Raw genomic sequence first — 19,355 nt, 5'->3', positions numbered from 1 at the left:
CACAAACACTACGTAGGACAAACAGGAAGAAAGTTAGCCACCAGGATACATGAACACCAGCTAGCCACAAAATGACACGAGCCTCTCTCCCTCTTAGCCCTACACACGGAGGAAAAAAAACCACCATTTCGACTGGGACAACACATCTATGCTGGGACAGGCTAAGCAAAGACATGCCAGAGAATTCCTAGAGGCCTGGCACTCCAACCCCAACCCCAGAAACAAACACATAGATCTAGATACCATCTATCAACCCCTCAGAAAACGAACAGGAAATGACATCACCACAAACCCCAGGAACCCCATCCAGGACAAACATATAAATAGAAAGCAGGAGACAACAGCTTCGCTTCACTTGGAGGTCGCCACTGATGATGTTACCTAGCCAGGTAATGAAACGTCTGGATATCAAACCTACAGCTCAGCGAGCAAACCTACACCCTAAACCCCCTCTTTCATAAAGTTTCTATAACTGTTTATACCAAGATTCAGAAAACGTTTTTCACCCGCTGAAGGCAGGTGTAGAAGATTTCAATCAAATCCAGCATTGCTGGGGAGATGGTGATGTAGGGGTAATGTCACTGGACTAGGAATCCAAGGACTCAAGCTCAGACTCTGCACAAAGAGGTGCAAGTCCCATTAAAACAGCTGCTGAAATAGAAATCCAATGAATAAATCTGAAATTGAAGCTAATGGTGACCATGGCCATCGTCACGGATTGTTACCATGGATTTTTCAAGATGGGAATCTGTTGCCTTTGCCTGGTCTGGCTATATATGACTCCAGACCCAGAGAGAGGTGGTGGCTGATTCTCAGTTGTTCTCTGAAAAGGCTAACAAATCAAAGTCAACAAAGGCAACTAGAGATGGTCAATAAATGCTGGTCCTGCCAGCAATGTCCAATATGAAAAAAGATGGGAGAGCAAGCCAACATTAGAACACAAGGCAATAGTTCCAGATCCTGCCTGGAGGCAGACCTAGATTGACATATGCAACAAGTGAGAACATCTTTATTCAGCACCTTATTACAGCTCTCAAAAGTCTCAAGCTAGTTCACACAAGTTACTTTAAAGTATTTAGATGCCTTTGAAAAGGACGCAGAGGACATTTACTTGAACAGTACCAGGAATGAAAGATGATGGTAGCATAAAGAAACTAGCGACATTGGGATGATACTCCTTACAGCAGGACAGCAGTAAAGTAAAATATGAATCAAAACCATAAAGAGCTTTGATAGACTTGAGAGAAAAAAAAAGGTTTCCACTAACTGAGGAGTCAATATCAGTGAATACAGATAAGGCATTTAATGAAAAGAATCAATAGAAAATGAAGGACTTTTTAAATTTAAAAACAATGAATTATGATGATCTGGAATGTAGAGACTGGAAACATTGTGGAAGCAGATTTGAGAACAAATTATGGGGAAACAGTAAGAGAGTGGGACTGGACGCTTTCTAAAGAGCTGGCATGAATGTAATGGGCAGAATGAATCTTAAAACACAGATACTGTTGACCCCAAGAACAATTTCTTAGTGCAAGGCAATGAGGCAATAAAACTTTTTGTAAAATATAGAATTAGTTCATGGAGAAAATGAGGTGTGGAAAACTCCCAACACTTCAAATAGCAACATGAAATGTTCAATCACAAACCCTCCTTTAGTTTCAATATTGTCTCAGCTATGACTTATTATTGGGCTGTCTTCAACTCCCGCTCTATGGCACTGATCACAAAACAGAACATAAATGGCTGATAGTCCAGAGCAATGTTGAGGAGACATTGCACTGATTGAAGTTACTATCATTTAGATAATATGTTAAACTAAGTTTCATTTGTCTAATCAGATTGGCATAAAATGAATAATGCCACCTGAAGAAGAAATGTGTGGTGTTCTTTCAATCACTGTTTCTAAGGAGTACTTACACTTTGGTTTCATAGTCTTTCCAAGCTTTTTCAATGAGTTTCTTTGGATCCTGCAGGCAGAGATTAAACAGTAGTTTAATTGACCTCAATTATAAATGGATGGCAAAGTCAAGACCCATCTGTCACACCAGAAATTGCTGCCAAGATTCAGTGACTGTCAAAGTGGGAGCTTCACAATCCACTTACTCTCACAGCCACAAAGTACACAGGTCAGGACTGAATAATATTAGGCAATGATTGAGCCAGATAACTCAGTGAGTACTCAAACAATTCCCAAAATTAGCAACAATAAGATTTGAAATTTTGGATAAACGCAGTCTCTGTACCACCGCATCACTAAATAATCTTTTAATCTTCTTTCCTTCAAAAAGGCACAATCTACTCAGTCAACTTGATTGAAACAGCCCATTTCAGTAGCATTCTGCTTTCTAGTGCCTACTTTTAGAAGTTACAAGCGAGGTAGCAATTAGAGATACAAATCGGGTCATATATATATAAACTCCTCAGGTTTATTTTACAATTTTCATGACCATCCAATGTGTTGTTCCTTGGGATTTTAATTCAGTTCTAGCCAACCAGAAATGGTTTTAATCAAATTAACTGCCTCCCCTCATCAACTGAAAAGACTCCAAAGCAGGTCTGAGATTAAAAGAATACTCCCTTAGGATGGATTGGTCTTCACCTCACGCCAAGTTGTCAACCATACACACAAGACAGGTGGGTTCTTGAGACATAGTGGTCATGTCCCTACTTCTGGGCTAAGAGGCCCAAGAAGTCCAGCTCCTACAACTACCTACTCCAGAAGTATGTCATAACATAGCTGAATAGATTAATGAGAGACATCTACACAAGACAAGAAAGGTCATCAGGACTGCAATGTATAAATGGAAACACCAGATGCTTCTTGCCATGAGATGTTTGTAGGGGCTGGAGGGGTTAAAAGTAAAAGGAACATTTGACCACAATAGATTGGACATAGAAAGCATCAATTTGACATTAAAAAGAGTGGAAAGTGTGAGGAAATTAATGTTCCAGGTCTCAGAGGTGACCTGAAACATTAAAACAAATAGAATTTCCATATGTGGCCAGTTTCCAATGATTTCACAGCTCAAAGACACACACAGCTGTCAGATCAGTCTAGAGTGGATGTTAAAATCTTCCACCGAACTGCAGTACACTGTTCAATCTCAGACTGTGACTCAATCAAAAGGCAGCAACCTCATTTCAAAACTCAGCCCAAGTACAAAGTCTTATTCATGTCATTTGATTTTAAAGGGGTGCCATGTTTCAAGGAAAACCAGAGTATGAATAACTTTCACATCAGTACTTGGAGGGACTCCAGAAGACAAAGTCCAGGTACCACCCAAAGGCTGGCAGCCTTCCCTCCTGCACCCTCCCCTCCTGTCAGCACCATGTCCTTGCCAATTCTATTGTGCCTTCATTCCAATACAGTTGCCAGAGTGAACATGAAAAGGGGGCACTCAATGGTGCAAATTGATACACACACATGGTCTCTGCTCAGCTGACTTGACACAATGTAGATGGCAATATAATTGGGCCCAAACTCCAAGATCAAGAAATGAACAGAAATAATGAATTCACAGAATCTGAGGGGTAATCTCAGTGTCCTTCAGTAGAGGCAGGCCAAAACGTTAACTAGTCTACCCATCATTCCATCAGTATCAGATCTAGCCCAGCACACCCAAGTCCTTTGATTTATTGTGAATCGTTTAGTAACAGCCAGCAACCTCTCAAGAGGCCACATATAGACTCATAAATTCCAAAGCAACAGAGCGCAAAGGGCTGGAATGCAAAGCAAATTAAATAAGTTACGACTTACCCACCTAGACAAGAATGCCTAAGAATAGCTCATTCTAAGCCCGCAGGTCCAGATAGCTTAGTCAGAACAAAATATAACCAGTACATGTAATGGGGGTACTAACAAAGGTTATTCCAGGATTGTCACATGACCTCCAGCAGCCTCTACACAGCTGCTCCTTGTTGAATAACATGTATTAACATAATATGTATATAATAACATGAATTAACATAACTTCACAGTGCTCCATGTTCCCAAAGCCGATGAGAAACCCAACTGGGTCATTCTTGACCATCAGCCAAACGGCCTTTTCTTCTCCCTCTCACATCTATGCCTTTGTTAATAAAATCCATTCAGAGAAAATTAGACAAAGAATTTAATGTACCCTTAACTCTTCTGGTTAGTTCATATGCAGAAGTGACCGAGAGATTAACTTTCAATAACTGAGGACTCCAGGTCAATTCTGGACAGTTAGCCGCTCTAGCTTAGTCGCCTTGGCCTAAAGACTTAGATGGCCAAGTGTTACGTGCTGGATATTCTCGGTGGTATACAAACATTGCTCCAAATGGTAGGGTGATTAAGGACATGTTACTTCATTTTCAATCATAAAATGAAAATTTTTAACTGGTTATTCAATTTCCTTTTAGTCTCTTGTCTTTATTCTACACAGCTTCTCCAATAAGCAGAGGAGAGGAAAGGAAATTGAACAATGTGGATATCCTATGAAAGTACACCGCAGCCCTATAATAAAATAATTGTCAGAGGTCTACCAGAAAGCAGAAGCCAAAATTGTTTCTCCCAGAGAGAGATAGTTAATGTCCTCCTCCACCGTTGCCATAGTCAGTGACATGCCCAAGCTAAATGGGGGTGTTAAGGCTACAATTCCTCAAAGACAGATAAAAAGAGAAATAACTTCACCCCTTTTCCTTCCTTCAAATCGCCTTTCAGGAGACTGTCCAATGGAAAGGAAAGGATGTTGTTCATGTTTTGAGTCTGTAAACAAATTTTTTAAAAGTCACCATTAAAATCCTACAAGGAAATAGACAATTGTTTCCAAGCAAGGCTAGCTATTTCAATGTCATCACCATTCCATTCTTAATTTGGAAATATCACAAGAAGATTTCACATAATCAAACACAAATAAAATGCATGTATTCAATGTTCTGAAGGCCCACAGTGTTGTGCACTTTATGAATTTTTACATTTCATACAAGCAGGACCATGGGAACACCATTGACAAACTTGCTGTTACAGCTTATATTTATAAAGCACCTTTGACATCATATAAGTTCTCCAAGGCACTTCACAGGAGTGTTAACAAAAATTAAGGAGCATCTTAAAATGAAGAAAGAAGGATGGAGAGGCAAAAAAGATTTAAGGAAGGGGTAATTCCATAATTCAGGATATTGACCAAATATGACCAATGATGGGTCCAGAATTTGAGGTGTGTGACATACATTGGCAGGAGGTTCTAGAGAGGCCATGAAATGGGAAAGAGAGGGGACAGAAACAAAAAAAAAAGCATTGTTAGCATCCTAGTATGGAGAGCTGGGTGAACTGGATTTTGTGGCAGTTTGGATATAGATAAGGTTTTGGATGAGCTTCTCTTGACCGGGGAGCAGCTATTGTTGTTATTGGGTAACTGGAGCTTGAGAAAGTGTTCAGTGGAAGGTAGGTCAAGAATAGCATGGAGACAAGTGATGTTAAAAACTAGGAGGAGGCAGTCTTGGTGGCAGAAAAGATGAAAGGTTGAAAGTTCGGCTCAAGGTTAAATAAACTGAACCTGTTCTCATTAGAGACAGCCTGGTGTTGCTGCAATGTTTCAGCTGAATGTTTTTTCCTTTTGTCGACCAAATGTGGCCAACTTTCCGAAATGGAAAAGAGGAATAAAGAGTTACAAAATAGCTTCGATTGTGGTTCTCTTTCCATTCCAATTTCTCCTTACAATTTTAACAATGTAACTACTTAGAATTAGAATAATACTGTAAGTTACAGAACATCCTATAACCACAATAAGCAATGTGTCCAACACTGCAGTTAAGCAACCAGTTCAAGAGAGAGACTAGAGGTACAGGCTTGCAAGATGGAGTTAGTTAGCTAACAATGGAAGAATTCATTTGTAAATGTGTTTTTAATTATTGAGAAATTGTTTGCTATTTTATAAATCTTCATCCCTCAAATCAACATCACAAGAAAAAGATAATCTGCTCCTATTCACATTCCTGCTTATTGAGCTAACTCCTCGGTGACAGTTACTGGCTTTCCTACATTACAACAGAGACCACACTTCAAAAGTATTTCATTGGTGCTTTGTGACTTGCCAAGGTGATGCAAGATGCTTTACAAATACAAGTTATTTCTTTACTGGATCACAAAGCCCTAAAAACAGGAAAAATAACGGGTTTTAAAAACCCATTGCAAGGAAGCAGTCCTCTGACATTTCCAAGACACCAGAATCTGACCATTCCCATGAAAAGGAAATATAAGCCACTGTTTTGTTTAAACGGTGACTCATGTTTTATACAATGGTGTAAAAACATTTGGTTGTGAACAATTCATTTTCTTTTTCTTAGCATGAAGGATGGCATTATACTTTAAGAATATATCTACATACATATATATATTATATCTTTGACATTGCAGAACAGGTGGATTGTGATGTCTACACAGTATCCTAGTTGGATGCATTAGGGATTAAAAGACAGCCTACAAACTTTGCAAAGTGATAGTTGAAACAATGTTAACTTTGAACAGTTGCTCTGTGAACAGGGCTTTTAAACAGAACGGACAGACTATTCACAGACAGGAAATGCCAAGAGTAATTCAGATACACAGGATAATGATGGTTTTAATAAAAGAAAGTCTATTTCCACTTGGTTATCAAGATGATAAATTTGTAGAAGTGACAGTCAGTACAATTTGGTAGAGTGAATAAAGGAGTTCACTGTAGTGACAAGTGCTCAATGTCTTAATGGACCTGTGTTTCCCGCTCTATGGTCACTGTGCTTAATTAATTAGCTCTTGGGGGCTACACCAAGGCTTAATGTAAACAGAAGCTTCCAGAAGTACCAGAGGAGCCAGAGCTTTGGACAAGTGTGTACAAATCAGGAATAGCCTTTGAAGAGATATTTTAAAATCAGTATAAATAAGTGTATGGGACTTAGAATTAATGTCACCTTTGCAATGCTCTGCAAAATAGACAACTAACTAGCAAATACACAAGTCACCTATTCCTTGAAAATGGAACAGAGGTAAATAGATCATGTGGTTGGAGTAAGGATACAGGCAGTAACATTTTGGATGACCAAGTTCACAGAGGATTCAAAATGGGAAGTTAGCCAGTAGAACACTGGAATTGTCAGATCTAGCGATACTAAAGACATAGGTGAGAATGTCAGTAGCAGATAGGTGGATAAAAAACTGGAAATAAGCAATGTGCTTAATGGAAGGTAACTGTCTGTAGTGACTATTTGAATTCAGAAAAACACAGGATACTGAGCTCAGAACTGGGACACTTCTGGAGTTCCCATTAGGTATGGTTGAGGGCGGGATCTTGATAAGTAAACGCTACGGTAATACTGTATATTGTTACAATATTGTATACCTAACAAATCTACAATTTGAGTGTTCCAGCAACTTAGATAAACATAAGAAACAGGAACACCAAGGCCATGTGGTTCAGCTATCCTCCACAGCAAGATCATGGTTGCACTGCTCTAATCAGCCTTATAGCCATATTCCTCAGTTACGTTAGTGTCAAAAGAAAAACCCAGAGATCTCAGTATTGAAAATACCATCTATTTCGAGACTATGACCCCTAGTTCTAGACTGGACAAGAGCCTCTCAGCATCTAACCTGTCAATGAAGGAGGGGCAAGAGGGTTCAAATTAAAGTGCATGTTTTCCTGGTCTAGTCATGCTCTTTTTCTTCCTGACATGATGGGATATTTCATCAAGAATGGCTTTGGAAGTGTTGGTTCAGCACTACCAATAACAACTGTTGTCATTCACTGTTACACAGTGGAAGGAGAGAAGAAAAACAGAAGGGCAAACAAGACAGTCGAGTCATAATGGAAACTAGCAGACCCAGGGCTGAAGTTTGAGATAACTGTGTAGTTTTGGCCTCTTTATCTCAGGAAAGATATTACTGCCGAAAGAGGGAGTGCAAAGATTCATTAGACTCGTTCCCAGGTTAGCAGGACTTTCCTATGAAGAGAGATTTAGAAAACTAAGCCGGAATTCTCCAAAATTTCAAGAGTGAGAAGTGTCTCATTGAAACCTACAAAATTCTTAAAACACAGACAGAGTAGGTGCAGGTAAGATGATCAAGCACAATCTAAAAATAAAGTTGTTGCCATTTAGGATTGAGAAGAGGAGTTGTCTTTTTAAACTCAGAGTGGCGAATCTTTGGAATTGTCTTACCTAGAAGGCTGTTAAAACTCTATTTTTGAGTATATTTGAAGTAGAGAGACTTGTAAACTTTGATTATTAATGGTATCAAAGGATAGATTGGACAAAAGACATAGAAATGATTGATCAACCGTGATCATATTAATTGGTGTTGCAAACTCAATAGGTTGAATGGCCAACTCCTGTTCCTATGATAACAGGGGCCTGTGTGAAGTGGACAACAATAAACATGTGCTTTAAACTCCATCACTGAGAGGTTTTTTGGTTAACAGAGATGTTTTTCTTCTCGTCTCCCCCCATTCCCACAAGACAATTCTCATCCCAAGAATCAATTTAGTAAATCTCACCTAATGCCATAATCCTAAAGATAATAGATTGTTCCCTATGTAATGATAAATAAACCAGACACAGTATGACAGCTACTGCCCACCAGGTCACATATATAATTGCGGCAAGTCTTTGTATTCTTGTAAACCAATACCCTTGCATTAAAAGGTTAACGTCAATTGTTTTCCTAATTGCTGGCTGTACTTTCATAACAGAATGATTTCCAAACACAATAATTTAAATGCATTAAGCTCTATCTGCCACCTTCTGAACTCTCTATGTCCCTTTGAAACCTCTTATGTCTACCACTTAGCTTATTTTCCTTTCATCTACTAAAAACCAGATGCTTACAATGGCACACAGTGAAATGGTGAGTTGAACACACTTACCAGGTTTTTAAAGAGTGCTGTTACTTCACGTGTGAAAACACCAAGGTTAAGGAAACCCATAGACAACTCATTCTTGTTTTGAGATAGATGGTGGTTCCCAAAACTTTCCAGAACTTCAATGTACTGCTCCTTATTCTCCACATGTGCTGAACACCAACATCAAAGGAAAAAAAACAGGCTTCTTGTTAGATAAAGGTTCATTGGACACCCATACTAACTCCCACATCAACACACAATGTCAACTGGTCTCCAAGTACATTCTCTGTACCAGTTTCTGTAGTGAAGGAGAATCCAAACCAATAAATCATTCATTCTCCCAACACCTCCCTCCACTACAGTATAATCAGGAACATACAGGATAACAGTGGTATAGTTACATCAAACCCAGCCAGCATTACTTACCTTCACACTAAACAGATGAAATTCTCAGGCTGGGAAGGGAAAGGGAAACCAGCAAGATCGATAGATCTCATTAAATATGTTGCATTTACAAATGAGTATCAAGGAAAACTTTCACTAGAAACAAAAGTTCTAATATATAAATAATAAGCTTGCAAAAATCTGAAATCAAATGAAGCTTTCAGGGGGATTCAACTGAAATTGGTCAATACTTTAAATTCATTGTCTAATAAAAATCTATGAAATGCTGGATGCATAAGACTGTAAAATGGTGACAGCACAGAAGGCTGTTATGCCCATGCTAGCACTCTGGAATTGTAGTTCCGCAGGCTCCACCTCCTCTCCCTTTTCCTGTAACTCTGATTTGTTTACCCGTGTTTATTTGGTGCTCATCTAATTCCTTTTTTTCTGGTAGCCACAAATGAACCTGCATCCAGCACACTCCTAGGAAAGAACGTTCCAGCTCCTAATCATTTGCGACTGAAAGTGCTTTTTTTCTAGTGTCCTGCTGCCACTTTTGCCAATCACCTTAATTGATATCCTCTGGTTCCTGATCCTTCGGTCAATGAGAATGGATTTCTCTCCATCTAACCCTGCCCCATCACAAGACCATAAGATATCGGAGTAGCATTAGGCTATTCAGCTCTTCAGTCGATTATGGCAGATTTGTTTCTCAACCCAACTCTCCTGCCTTCTCCCTATAACCCATGTTCCTCTTTCCAATCAAAAACCTTTCTGTCTTATACACTCAATGACTAGTCCACTAGAGCCCTCTACGGCAATGAGTTCCACAGTCATCGCCTTCTGATTGTAAAAAATTCCTCATCCCAATTCTAAAGGGTTGCCCCTTCACTCTGTGGCTCTGTCCCCAGTCCTAGTCTCTCCTACTAATGAAGCATCATCTCCACTTTCACTCTACCCAGGTCTCTCAGTATCCTGCAAATCAGACCTCCCTTTGTCCTTCTAAACCCCACTCAGTATACACCCCAAGTTCTCAACCACTCTTCAAAAGATAAGCCCTTCATCCCTGGGACTACTATTGTAAACCTCCTCTGGACCCCCTTTAATTCCAGCACAATTTTCCCTAGATACCAGGTGGGAGGGGAGGGGCAAAACTGCGCACAACATTCCAAATGCAGTCTGATCAACCTCAGCTGTACTTTTCTACTCTTGTACTCTAGCCCTCTTGAAATGAACACAACACTACATTTGTCTAACCACCAGCTGAACCTGCATGTTAACTACAAGAGAATCCTGAACTAGGACTCCCAAGCCCCTCTGTACTTCAGATATCTGAAGCTTTTCCCCATTTAGAAAGTAGCCTACCCCTGTACATCCCACGCAGACACAGAGAGAATGTACAAACTCCACACTTATAATTGCCCAAGGTGGGAATCGAACCAGGTCCCTGGTGCTGTGAAGCAGCAGTGCTAACCACTGAGCACCAGGCCGCCCTTACCAAAAATACCTACCAAAATATAAAACCTCACACTTTGCCACATGGTATTCCATCTGTCACTTATCTGCCCACTCTCCTCATCTGTTCAAGTCCTTCTGCAGCCACCCTGCATCCTCAACACTACTTGTCAGTGCTCTGTGCTTTGTGACATCTCCAAACTCAGCAAAAACCCACAGTTCCTTCATCCAGATTGTTCATATATAACAATGCATTATGGCTTTGAGCACCTCTATAAAAAAAATTTCCCATCCACAGTCTCCTCTAAAATAATCACTCCAGCTTCTCCAACCTGTCTGCATAAAATGTCCCTGGAACCATTCCTTCGACCCTATCCTGAACTCTATCTAAAGCCTTCACATGCTTCCTGGACAATGCCCAAAATCAGATTGAATGATCCAGTTGAAGCAAATCAGTGTTTTAAGTGTTCAGCATTACATCATTACCTTTGTATTTTTATGCTTCAACTTCAAAACTATAAATATTCAATTGACCCCCAGCCTCAAACTCTTGAGGAGAGCATTCCAGGTTTCCACTACTCCTTGAGTGGCCAAGTTCTTCCTCAGGCTACCACTGGATGTTGAATTCTAGTGCTACGCCTCTTTGCTCCAGACTTCCCCAGACAGGGATTAAACAAACGATTGATTTCAAATCTCAAACACATCAACTAGATTATCTTCTGTGATCAAATGAATACAAGTCTAATGTGCCCTAATAACCCAATTGTCATTCTGGTATGCTCAGCAGGACTGGCAGCATCTGTGGAGAGAAATCAGAGTTACCATTTCAGAACAAATGACCATTCCTCAGAACTCCCTGTCACTCTGGTGACTCTGTACTGCAGCTCCATTTATCACCAAAATATCCTTCAAGAGGAGTGATGCTCAGATCAAATTGCTGAACTCCAGATGTGTATAGACAAGCAAATATAAACTTCCTCAAGTTGTAGTTGCAATTGTCTCCTTTCACAAGCCTGAAAAGATTTGTTTCAGCATTTTCTGCTCAGGTTGCGTAGACTGCAGGTGGGACAGTGGACTGAAGTGAATCGTGGTGCAATACTACAGTAACAATCCCAATACCAATGCAGGTATGTTTGTAGTTACGTTTGAAATTGGTTTTAGTCAACATACAGTCATGGCGAATCTTTCAGTGAATGGAGCAGACATGTCCCCTGCACTCAAGATTGTCACATAATGGGAATGACACATCAAGTAGCTCACAATATTGGAGATTCTAGTCATGGTTTGGAGGTGCTGCTGTTGGACTGGGGTGGACAAAGTTAAAAATCACACAATATCAGGTTATAGTCCAACAGGTTTATTTGGAAGCACTAGCTTTCAAAATACTGCTCCTTCATCAGGTGGTTGTGAAGCAGGATCATAAGACACAGAATTTATAGCAAAAGATTACAGTGTCATGCAGCTGAAGTGATATATTGAACAAACCTAAATATTGTTAAGTCTTTCATCTTTTAGAATGAGTTTGCTAGTTTTGCTTCTTTAATATGTAAATCTCAGAACTTCTTTTAGGTCAAATTCTCAAGATAACTTAAGGTTTTATAACAAAAGGTGCAATCTCAGCTCAGACAGTGCATTAAAGTTGTAAGGTTAGTGGCTGTCTGTTTCCCAGTCTTAAGTCAGACTGGTCCTATTTCTAAAGTGGAATTTACAAGGTATTACATAGATTGACCACCTGTAGATTACGCATTTATTGAGCAAAATAGAATGTATATGCAAATATAATTCTGCAAATATAAATTCACCCCATAAATTTATATGTGTGTGCTTGCAGGAGAGAGAGAGAGAGAGGATTTGTGCATGGGTGTGAGTTGTATATGTATGCGTATGAGAGAGAGTCTGCATGAGTGTATGTGTGCATGAGCGTTTGTGTGTGCGCGCACATGCACGCGTGGTCACCTGCAGTGTGACATGAACCCAAGGTCCTGGTTGAGACCATCCCCATAGCTATCGGCCTCTGCTCGGCCACTCTGCATTGTTGCCTGTCCCAAAGTCCGCCTTGAAGGATGGCCACCTGAAGGTCCGCGGCCGAATGTCCCAGACTGCTGAAGTGTTCCCCAACTGGGAGGGAACACACTTGTCTGGTGATTGTTGTGCGGTGTCCATTCATCCATTGACGTAGCCACGCACACATCCTCTCACAGGCTTATAATGCTTCATACTCTCACACATACTTTAGCAAGCTTGCACACATGCAAGCACACACTCTCTCACATGCACTCACACTCACAGTCTCTCTCTCTCTCTCTCTCCTGCACACACACACACAAACTTATGGGGTGCATTTATACTTGCACAATTATATTTGCATATAATTCTAAACTCATTCCAAAAATGAAAGATCTATTCTAGGTTTGTTCAATATATCATTTCAGCTGCATGACACTATAATCTTTTGCTATAAATTCAGTGTTTTACAGACCTGCTTGACAACCACCTGATGAAGAAGCAGTGCTTCAAAGACTAATGCTTCCAAATAAACCTGTTGAACTATAACCTGGTGTTGTGTGATCTTTAATTTTGAAGATTCTTGTGCTCTTAGCACTAGGCCAGGAGACCTGGCTTCAAGTTGATTCTGCCCCAGAGATGTGTCATAACACGCCTGAACAGGTTGACTTAAGACAGAGCGCTAGAAATCTAATTGTTCTTTTTTCAGAGCAAGAGTGAGTGAAGGAAAGAATGTGCAGTTTGGAAAGATTCGTAATATATTCTAGCAATCAGACAGCCCTTGAGATGAACCTTCCTTCCATGCGCAAAACTGATCTTAATATTTTCCAGTTTAATGTTTAAATCTATGGCCCCATTATTTGGCATATATCCAAATAAAATCAAAAGATCAAACAACATTATACAAATTGGCAAATAATCCAGACACCAATTTGTTTTCCACCAGCATTTTGCCCACAGATTGATGTTATGGTGTACAGTTTGGCCACTCTCATACAGCTCCATACTGTTCTTTTTAAAATGAAATAAAACTGTTGCTGGGTGGAGAGGGCATCAATTGTAGCACACAGGGGAATAAAATCTTGTTTTCTCTGCAGATGCCCACAAGGCACATAGCCAGTAAGAAATGGGACTATTCTCTTTGAACTGCTGGTTCTGAACAATGAGATTCCAATCATTCAATTCTTGGTGGGAGTAATATTTGCATTGTCTTATCAATGACTGGATTTTTATCTGATAAACCCTTTTGGAGGCCATTTGGTTCAGTTGGCTGAATGGCTGGTGTGTGATACAGAGTGATGCCTACAGCATGGATTCAATTGCAACAGTGGCTGAGGTTACTGTGAAGTATTCTTCTTGTCAACCTCACCCCTTAGCCTGAAGCACAGTGATGTTCAGGTTAAACAACCACCAGGCATCTGTCCCTCTCTAATAAGAGAGCAGCCCTGTGACCCAGTAGGACTGTGGACACCTTACCTGTTGAAGTCAACCACTTCCCCTATTTGATAGCCTTCTGTTCCTTATTTTGTTCTTTATCTTATTACTTCATTTAAACCCTGTTTAATTTCAACATAAATGATTACTAGCTGATCATTTCAGCTAGCAATGTTGAGTTAATCAGTCCATTACTAGCTGAAATGATCAACTAGTAATCATTTCTGATGAAGGTAAACAGAGGGTTTTCAGAATTTCACATTCTTAGAATCCTCACCCTAGCCTCAGACTCAAATGTTATCTCCTAAAGCCTTAGACTCAATATTGCCAGGTCACCAGTTTAAGCCAAAACTGAGGTGAAGTGGAGGAAGGGACAATTCCTTGACGCAGATTTGTTAGACCCTGGACTGCTCCAATATAGGAAGAGGCAATTTTATTTATTAAAAACAAAGCATGGATGAATATTGACATAGCTGAAAATTCAGAGTTAGAAGCAAAATGATGGAATAGATAGAACCAGCACAGACACGATAGGCCCAATGGCCTCCTTTGTTGCTTACGGTTTTATGACCTCTGCTGGCATTCATGGTTCCGAGTTTATAGTCCAACTTTCAGGACCTCATTATATCCCACTTTGTTTTACAGCTTACAATACTTTAAAAGTACAGTTACTGTAGAAAACACAGATCATTTGTGGACAGTGGTTCTGCAAACAGCAGTGTGATAATAATCAGATCATCTGGTTTCTTTTTTTTAAAAAGTGATGTTGGTTTAGGAACAAATATTGGCAGGCCACCAGGAAGATCTCTGTTCTTTTTCAACTAGTGTCACGGGACCATTTACATCCATTTGAGAGGGTAAGAAGGCTTTGATTTAATTCTTGTCTGAAATAAGACACTAACAATGCAGAACTGCTTTCAATGGCGAGAAAGTTGCAAATGTATTAGGCGCTTAAACCTCTGGAGTGGCTAATATTCTGACTCAGAAGTGAGAATTCTATCCCGTAGGCCACAGCCAACAGCAACATGCAGAAAGATTGGTGGGGAGGAGAGGGTGCTAAAAGAGACTGCACCACTAGCTCATGTTTTGCTGAGGCCTATTGAGAATATTTTGAAGCTGCATATACTCACAAACTGAATAGAAAAGTAATGTCTATCTGGGTTGGCATTCACCTCAAGTGCATTTGTAAATTAGAACAACTCACTGTTCATCACGCGTACTAAACTGGCAAGTTAGTGAAGCAGGAGAAATGCCTAAGCCTTAATAACTCTCCCATCTTTGGAAATGTACTCACACAAGCAGCTCTTTTATAGACTATTATCCACCACACAAAATTCTCCATTCATCCCTCTCCATTCCACATTTGTCAGAGGGAAATATTTTCCCTCACACAGCACAGCTTCAGTCAATCATAGAGTCTCAAGAATTAATACATTTGGATTGAGACTCTATAACCCTAGTCAGAGTGTGTGACTTACAGAGTCCAGAGGAGTGAATAGCTTTAATCAACTTCTTCATCTTCAGTAGGATGGCCTGATCTGCTTCCAGCGACTAAAAGAAAAAAAAAGTACCATCAAGACACAACTCCTCAGGAAACTTCCAACAGAGCCAGCAACATAGAGCGATACACAGCCCAATCAGCTTGCACTGACAGCATACATAGCGACAAGCATACATTCAACAGAAGTGACTGAATTGAACCCATGCATGATTTCGCAAAAGAAAAGTCAAGAAACTCAAAAGCAACCCCCCTTCTCTCATTTTTCCCACTCATCCACTCATTCCTCAGACAAAATTATCTTGTGGCTTTCATTAGCACCATTGGGTAATGGCCAAAAGTCATTCTTGCATTTCAACAAGAAGATCTGGAGACAGGAGTCTAGGTGCAGTCTGAACAGAGCTCTTTACAAGTTGAATAGTAGTCCTTGTGACAATGTTAACATGGAAGAAAGTCTCAAAGCATAACATTTATCCAAAGCCTCCAGATTTGAAAAGGCAAATAACTTACACTGTATATTGCTCAATCTAATATGTAAATATGATGAAAATCACACTGCTGTATTGTTATACTGATATCATATGGAATTTACAACAGAGAAACAAGCCACTCATGGTAACCATGTTCATTTTTGAACTTTGTCCGAGTGTAGGTGATAGTCAATCACCCGCTCAGATTTAGCAAACAATTTAAGTTTATTGCATCTTTCATGACCTCAGAATATCCTAACTTCTTGGTACTTTCTGATGTGTATTGTGTGTTAAGACATAGGAAATGTGGCAAATAATTTGCCTACAGTGTAAGGTCCAACAAACAGCAATGACTATAACAGATCACAGAATATTTCCAGTGATGCTGGTTTGACAGATTAATATATGGCAGGACACTGAACAGAACTCCCCTGGCCTCCTCTTCAAAATAGTTTCATGAATATTTATGTCCATCCAAGAGAGCTAGATGGGGCCTTGATGTAGCAACTTGTCCAAAAACCACCTGGATGTATCAGCCTGCATTTTGTGCCCATGTTTCTGAAGAAGGGCTTGAACCTTATCCAGAGGCAAGAGTACTACCAACCAAGGCAAGGAGGAGGCTGTTAATATGACCCATGTATTGTTATGCCACTAACAGGATGTTGCTGCCAAGCCAAAAAGATGTACATCTATCACACAAGTGGGTAGGATGCCAACTGAATTTCAGTGCTGCTGTATTGATAGCTGCATCCACAGTTAATACTTCCCAAAAACTGACAGATCATGCAAAATACCCTTCTGCTGGTTGTAATGAAACACATCAACTTGCACTTGCAAAACTCTCAAATGTCCCATGTCATGTTCCTAATGTCACACATTAGATGTGATTCTGCAATTGGACAGCATTGGTTAAATAAGCTGGCGTGTGAGAAGAATTACATTGTCAATCGATTCAGGCTCATCAGTTGGCCTCACTGTATGGCTCACTTGCACATTCTGGAAGCTACATATCAATACACAAAGGTCCTATTATTTAACAGAAGATAGATGTACACACACTACACCTCCTTCAACTGAACAAAATAGGTGACAGCTATCCTCATTTTGCAGGGCAACACCTTGATGAATCAGAATTAACCTGTCTGGTTTAAAATATAAACAAAGCTAAGCAGTTAACTATCAGTCATCATTGAGCAATGCCTCTACCAATCAGCACTTTCCTTCCATATTGTTCCATATAAATTAGTAACCCTTGCAATTTGATCTGATGAGGTCAGGATTAACAGCTTCCTTGTCCCAAACTGGCTCTTTTTCACCATGAGACATCCAATCGCCACTTCCACCTGAAGACAACCATCCCTGCATGTTGCTCATCAGTTTTTCAATGAATGTAAGCCAACTATCCCATTATACGATAAAGCTCTGTAAAAGTATTTTAGTTTTACTTCTGATAGTCTGATACTTCTGCAAGCAACCAATCACAGTTTTGTCCCTCAAGTACATATTTGCATAGCTGTAATGCTCATCACCAGGAGCCAAGCTATGTTCAAAGTTGCCACCTTTACCTCTTTCTATTGATTATACCTCTCCCCTGAATGCTTAAGAATCGAAAGCTAACCAAGCAAAAAACTAATGTCACTAAACCAAAATGGGTAGAATAGTTCCAGAGGGAATTTGTGCCACTCACTCAGGACTGGCCGATGTCTCTCTTTGCTACTTTCCCCACTTTGGCTCACCTCAGCCTCAACTCTCTCTTTCATCCCCATATCTGACACTACCTATTACCCCCTGTGTCCAATACCATCTCTTCTACCTTCTTGACTCCCCCCTTCCCAAATTTGATTGTCACATCATAACAATAACTTGACTGAGTTTTTTGAAGAAGTAACAAAGAGCACTGATGAGGGCAGAGTGATGGATGTGATCGATGTGGACTTCAGAAAAACGTTTGACAAGGTTCCTCATGGGTGACCAGTTAGCAAGGTTAGATCACATGGAATATAGGGAAAACCAATCATTTGGTTACAGAACTGGCACCAAGGGAGAAGACTGAGGTGGAGGGTTGCTTTTCAGGTTGCAGGCCTGTGACCAGTGGTGTGCCCCAAGGATTAATGCTGGGTCCACAGCTTTTTGTCATTTATATAAATAATTTAGATGTGAACATAGGAGGTATGGTTAGTAAGTTTGCAGATGACACCAAGATTGGAGATGTAGTGAACAGTGAAGAACGTTACCTCAGAGTACAATGGGATCTCGATCAAATGGGTCAATGGGCCGAGGAATGGCAGATGGAGATTAATTTAGAAAGGCATTTAGGAAAGGCAAATCAGGGCAGGACTTCTACACTTAATGATAAGGTCCTGGGGTGGAGGTTGCAGAAGAAAAAGAGTCCTTGGAGTGCAGATTCGTAGTTTCTTACAAGTGGAGTTGCAGATAAAGAGGATAGTGAAGAAGGTGGTGTTTGGTTTGCTTACCTTTATTGGTCAGTGCACTGACCATAGGAGTTGGGAGGTCATGTTGCAGCTGTACAAAACGTTAGGCCACTTTTGGAATACTACGTGCAATTCTGGTATCCCTACTACTAGGAAAGTTGCTGTGATACATGAAAGAAAAGATTTACAAAAATGTTGCTAGGGTTGGAGGGTTTGAGCTATATGGAGAGGCTGAATAGGTTGAGATAATCTTATAGAGGTTTATAAAATCATGAGGGGCATGGATAGGGTAAGTAGACAAGGTTGAGGTGAGAGGGAAAGATTTAAGGGGCAACCTTTTCACAGGGAGGGTGGTGTGTATATGGAATGAGCTGCCAGAGGAAGTGGTGGAGGCTGGTACAGTTACAACATTTTAAAAGCATCTGGATGGGTTTCTGAATAGAAAGGGTTTAGAGGGATATGGTCCCAGTGTGACAAATGGGACTTGATTAATTTAGGATAGTTGGTCGGCATGGACAAGTTGGACCAAAGTGTCTGTTTCCGCGCTGTACATCTCTATGACTCTATAACCTTTAGTTTGCATCAGCTGACCTCACAATGGATGGAGTGAGAGGTCTGTACATTGTCACGATAATGGATCACTGTCCCAAATTACTTATGGGCATAGAGAATTTAAGTAAGACTTTTATATGCAAAATGGAAAAGGACATACAAAGCATTTCCTCGAGATAGACCATGGAATATTGAAACTGAAATAGAGTCATGAGAATTTTCTAAAGAAACTGTCCAAAACCATCACCTGTGAGTTCTCTTCCCATACAGTGGTCATGAGGGAACA

At 40.2% G+C, this 19,355-nt stretch overlaps 1 protein-coding gene across 2 annotated transcripts in view; it reads right to left on the bottom strand.

Annotated features, from left to right (window-relative positions):
• The window catches only part of LOC140453526 (arf-GAP with SH3 domain, ANK repeat and PH domain-containing protein 2-like), an 80,087-nt gene that overhangs the window by 44,518 nt on the left and 16,214 nt on the right, over positions 1–19,355 (bottom strand). For both annotated transcript variants that reach the window (XM_072548278.1, XM_072548279.1), the window contains exons 3-6: positions 15,596–15,668; positions 8,865–9,010; positions 4,658–4,732; positions 1,921–1,970 (exon numbers count right to left, since the gene is read on the bottom strand). In XM_072548278.1, coding sequence (XP_072404379.1) covers positions 1,921–1,970; positions 4,658–4,732; positions 8,865–9,010; positions 15,596–15,668 — 344 coding nt within the window. The remainder of the gene's footprint in view (positions 1–1,920; positions 1,971–4,657; positions 4,733–8,864; positions 9,011–15,595; positions 15,669–19,355) is intronic.

This window comes from Chiloscyllium punctatum, chromosome 27 (assembly GCF_047496795.1).
Source record: "Chiloscyllium punctatum isolate Juve2018m chromosome 27, sChiPun1.3, whole genome shotgun sequence".
In the NCBI taxonomy this organism is placed as follows: domain Eukaryota; kingdom Metazoa; phylum Chordata; class Chondrichthyes; order Orectolobiformes; family Hemiscylliidae; genus Chiloscyllium; species Chiloscyllium punctatum.
Note: the sequence above shows the minus strand (reverse complement) of the source record. Positions and strands in the feature narration are given on the sequence as shown.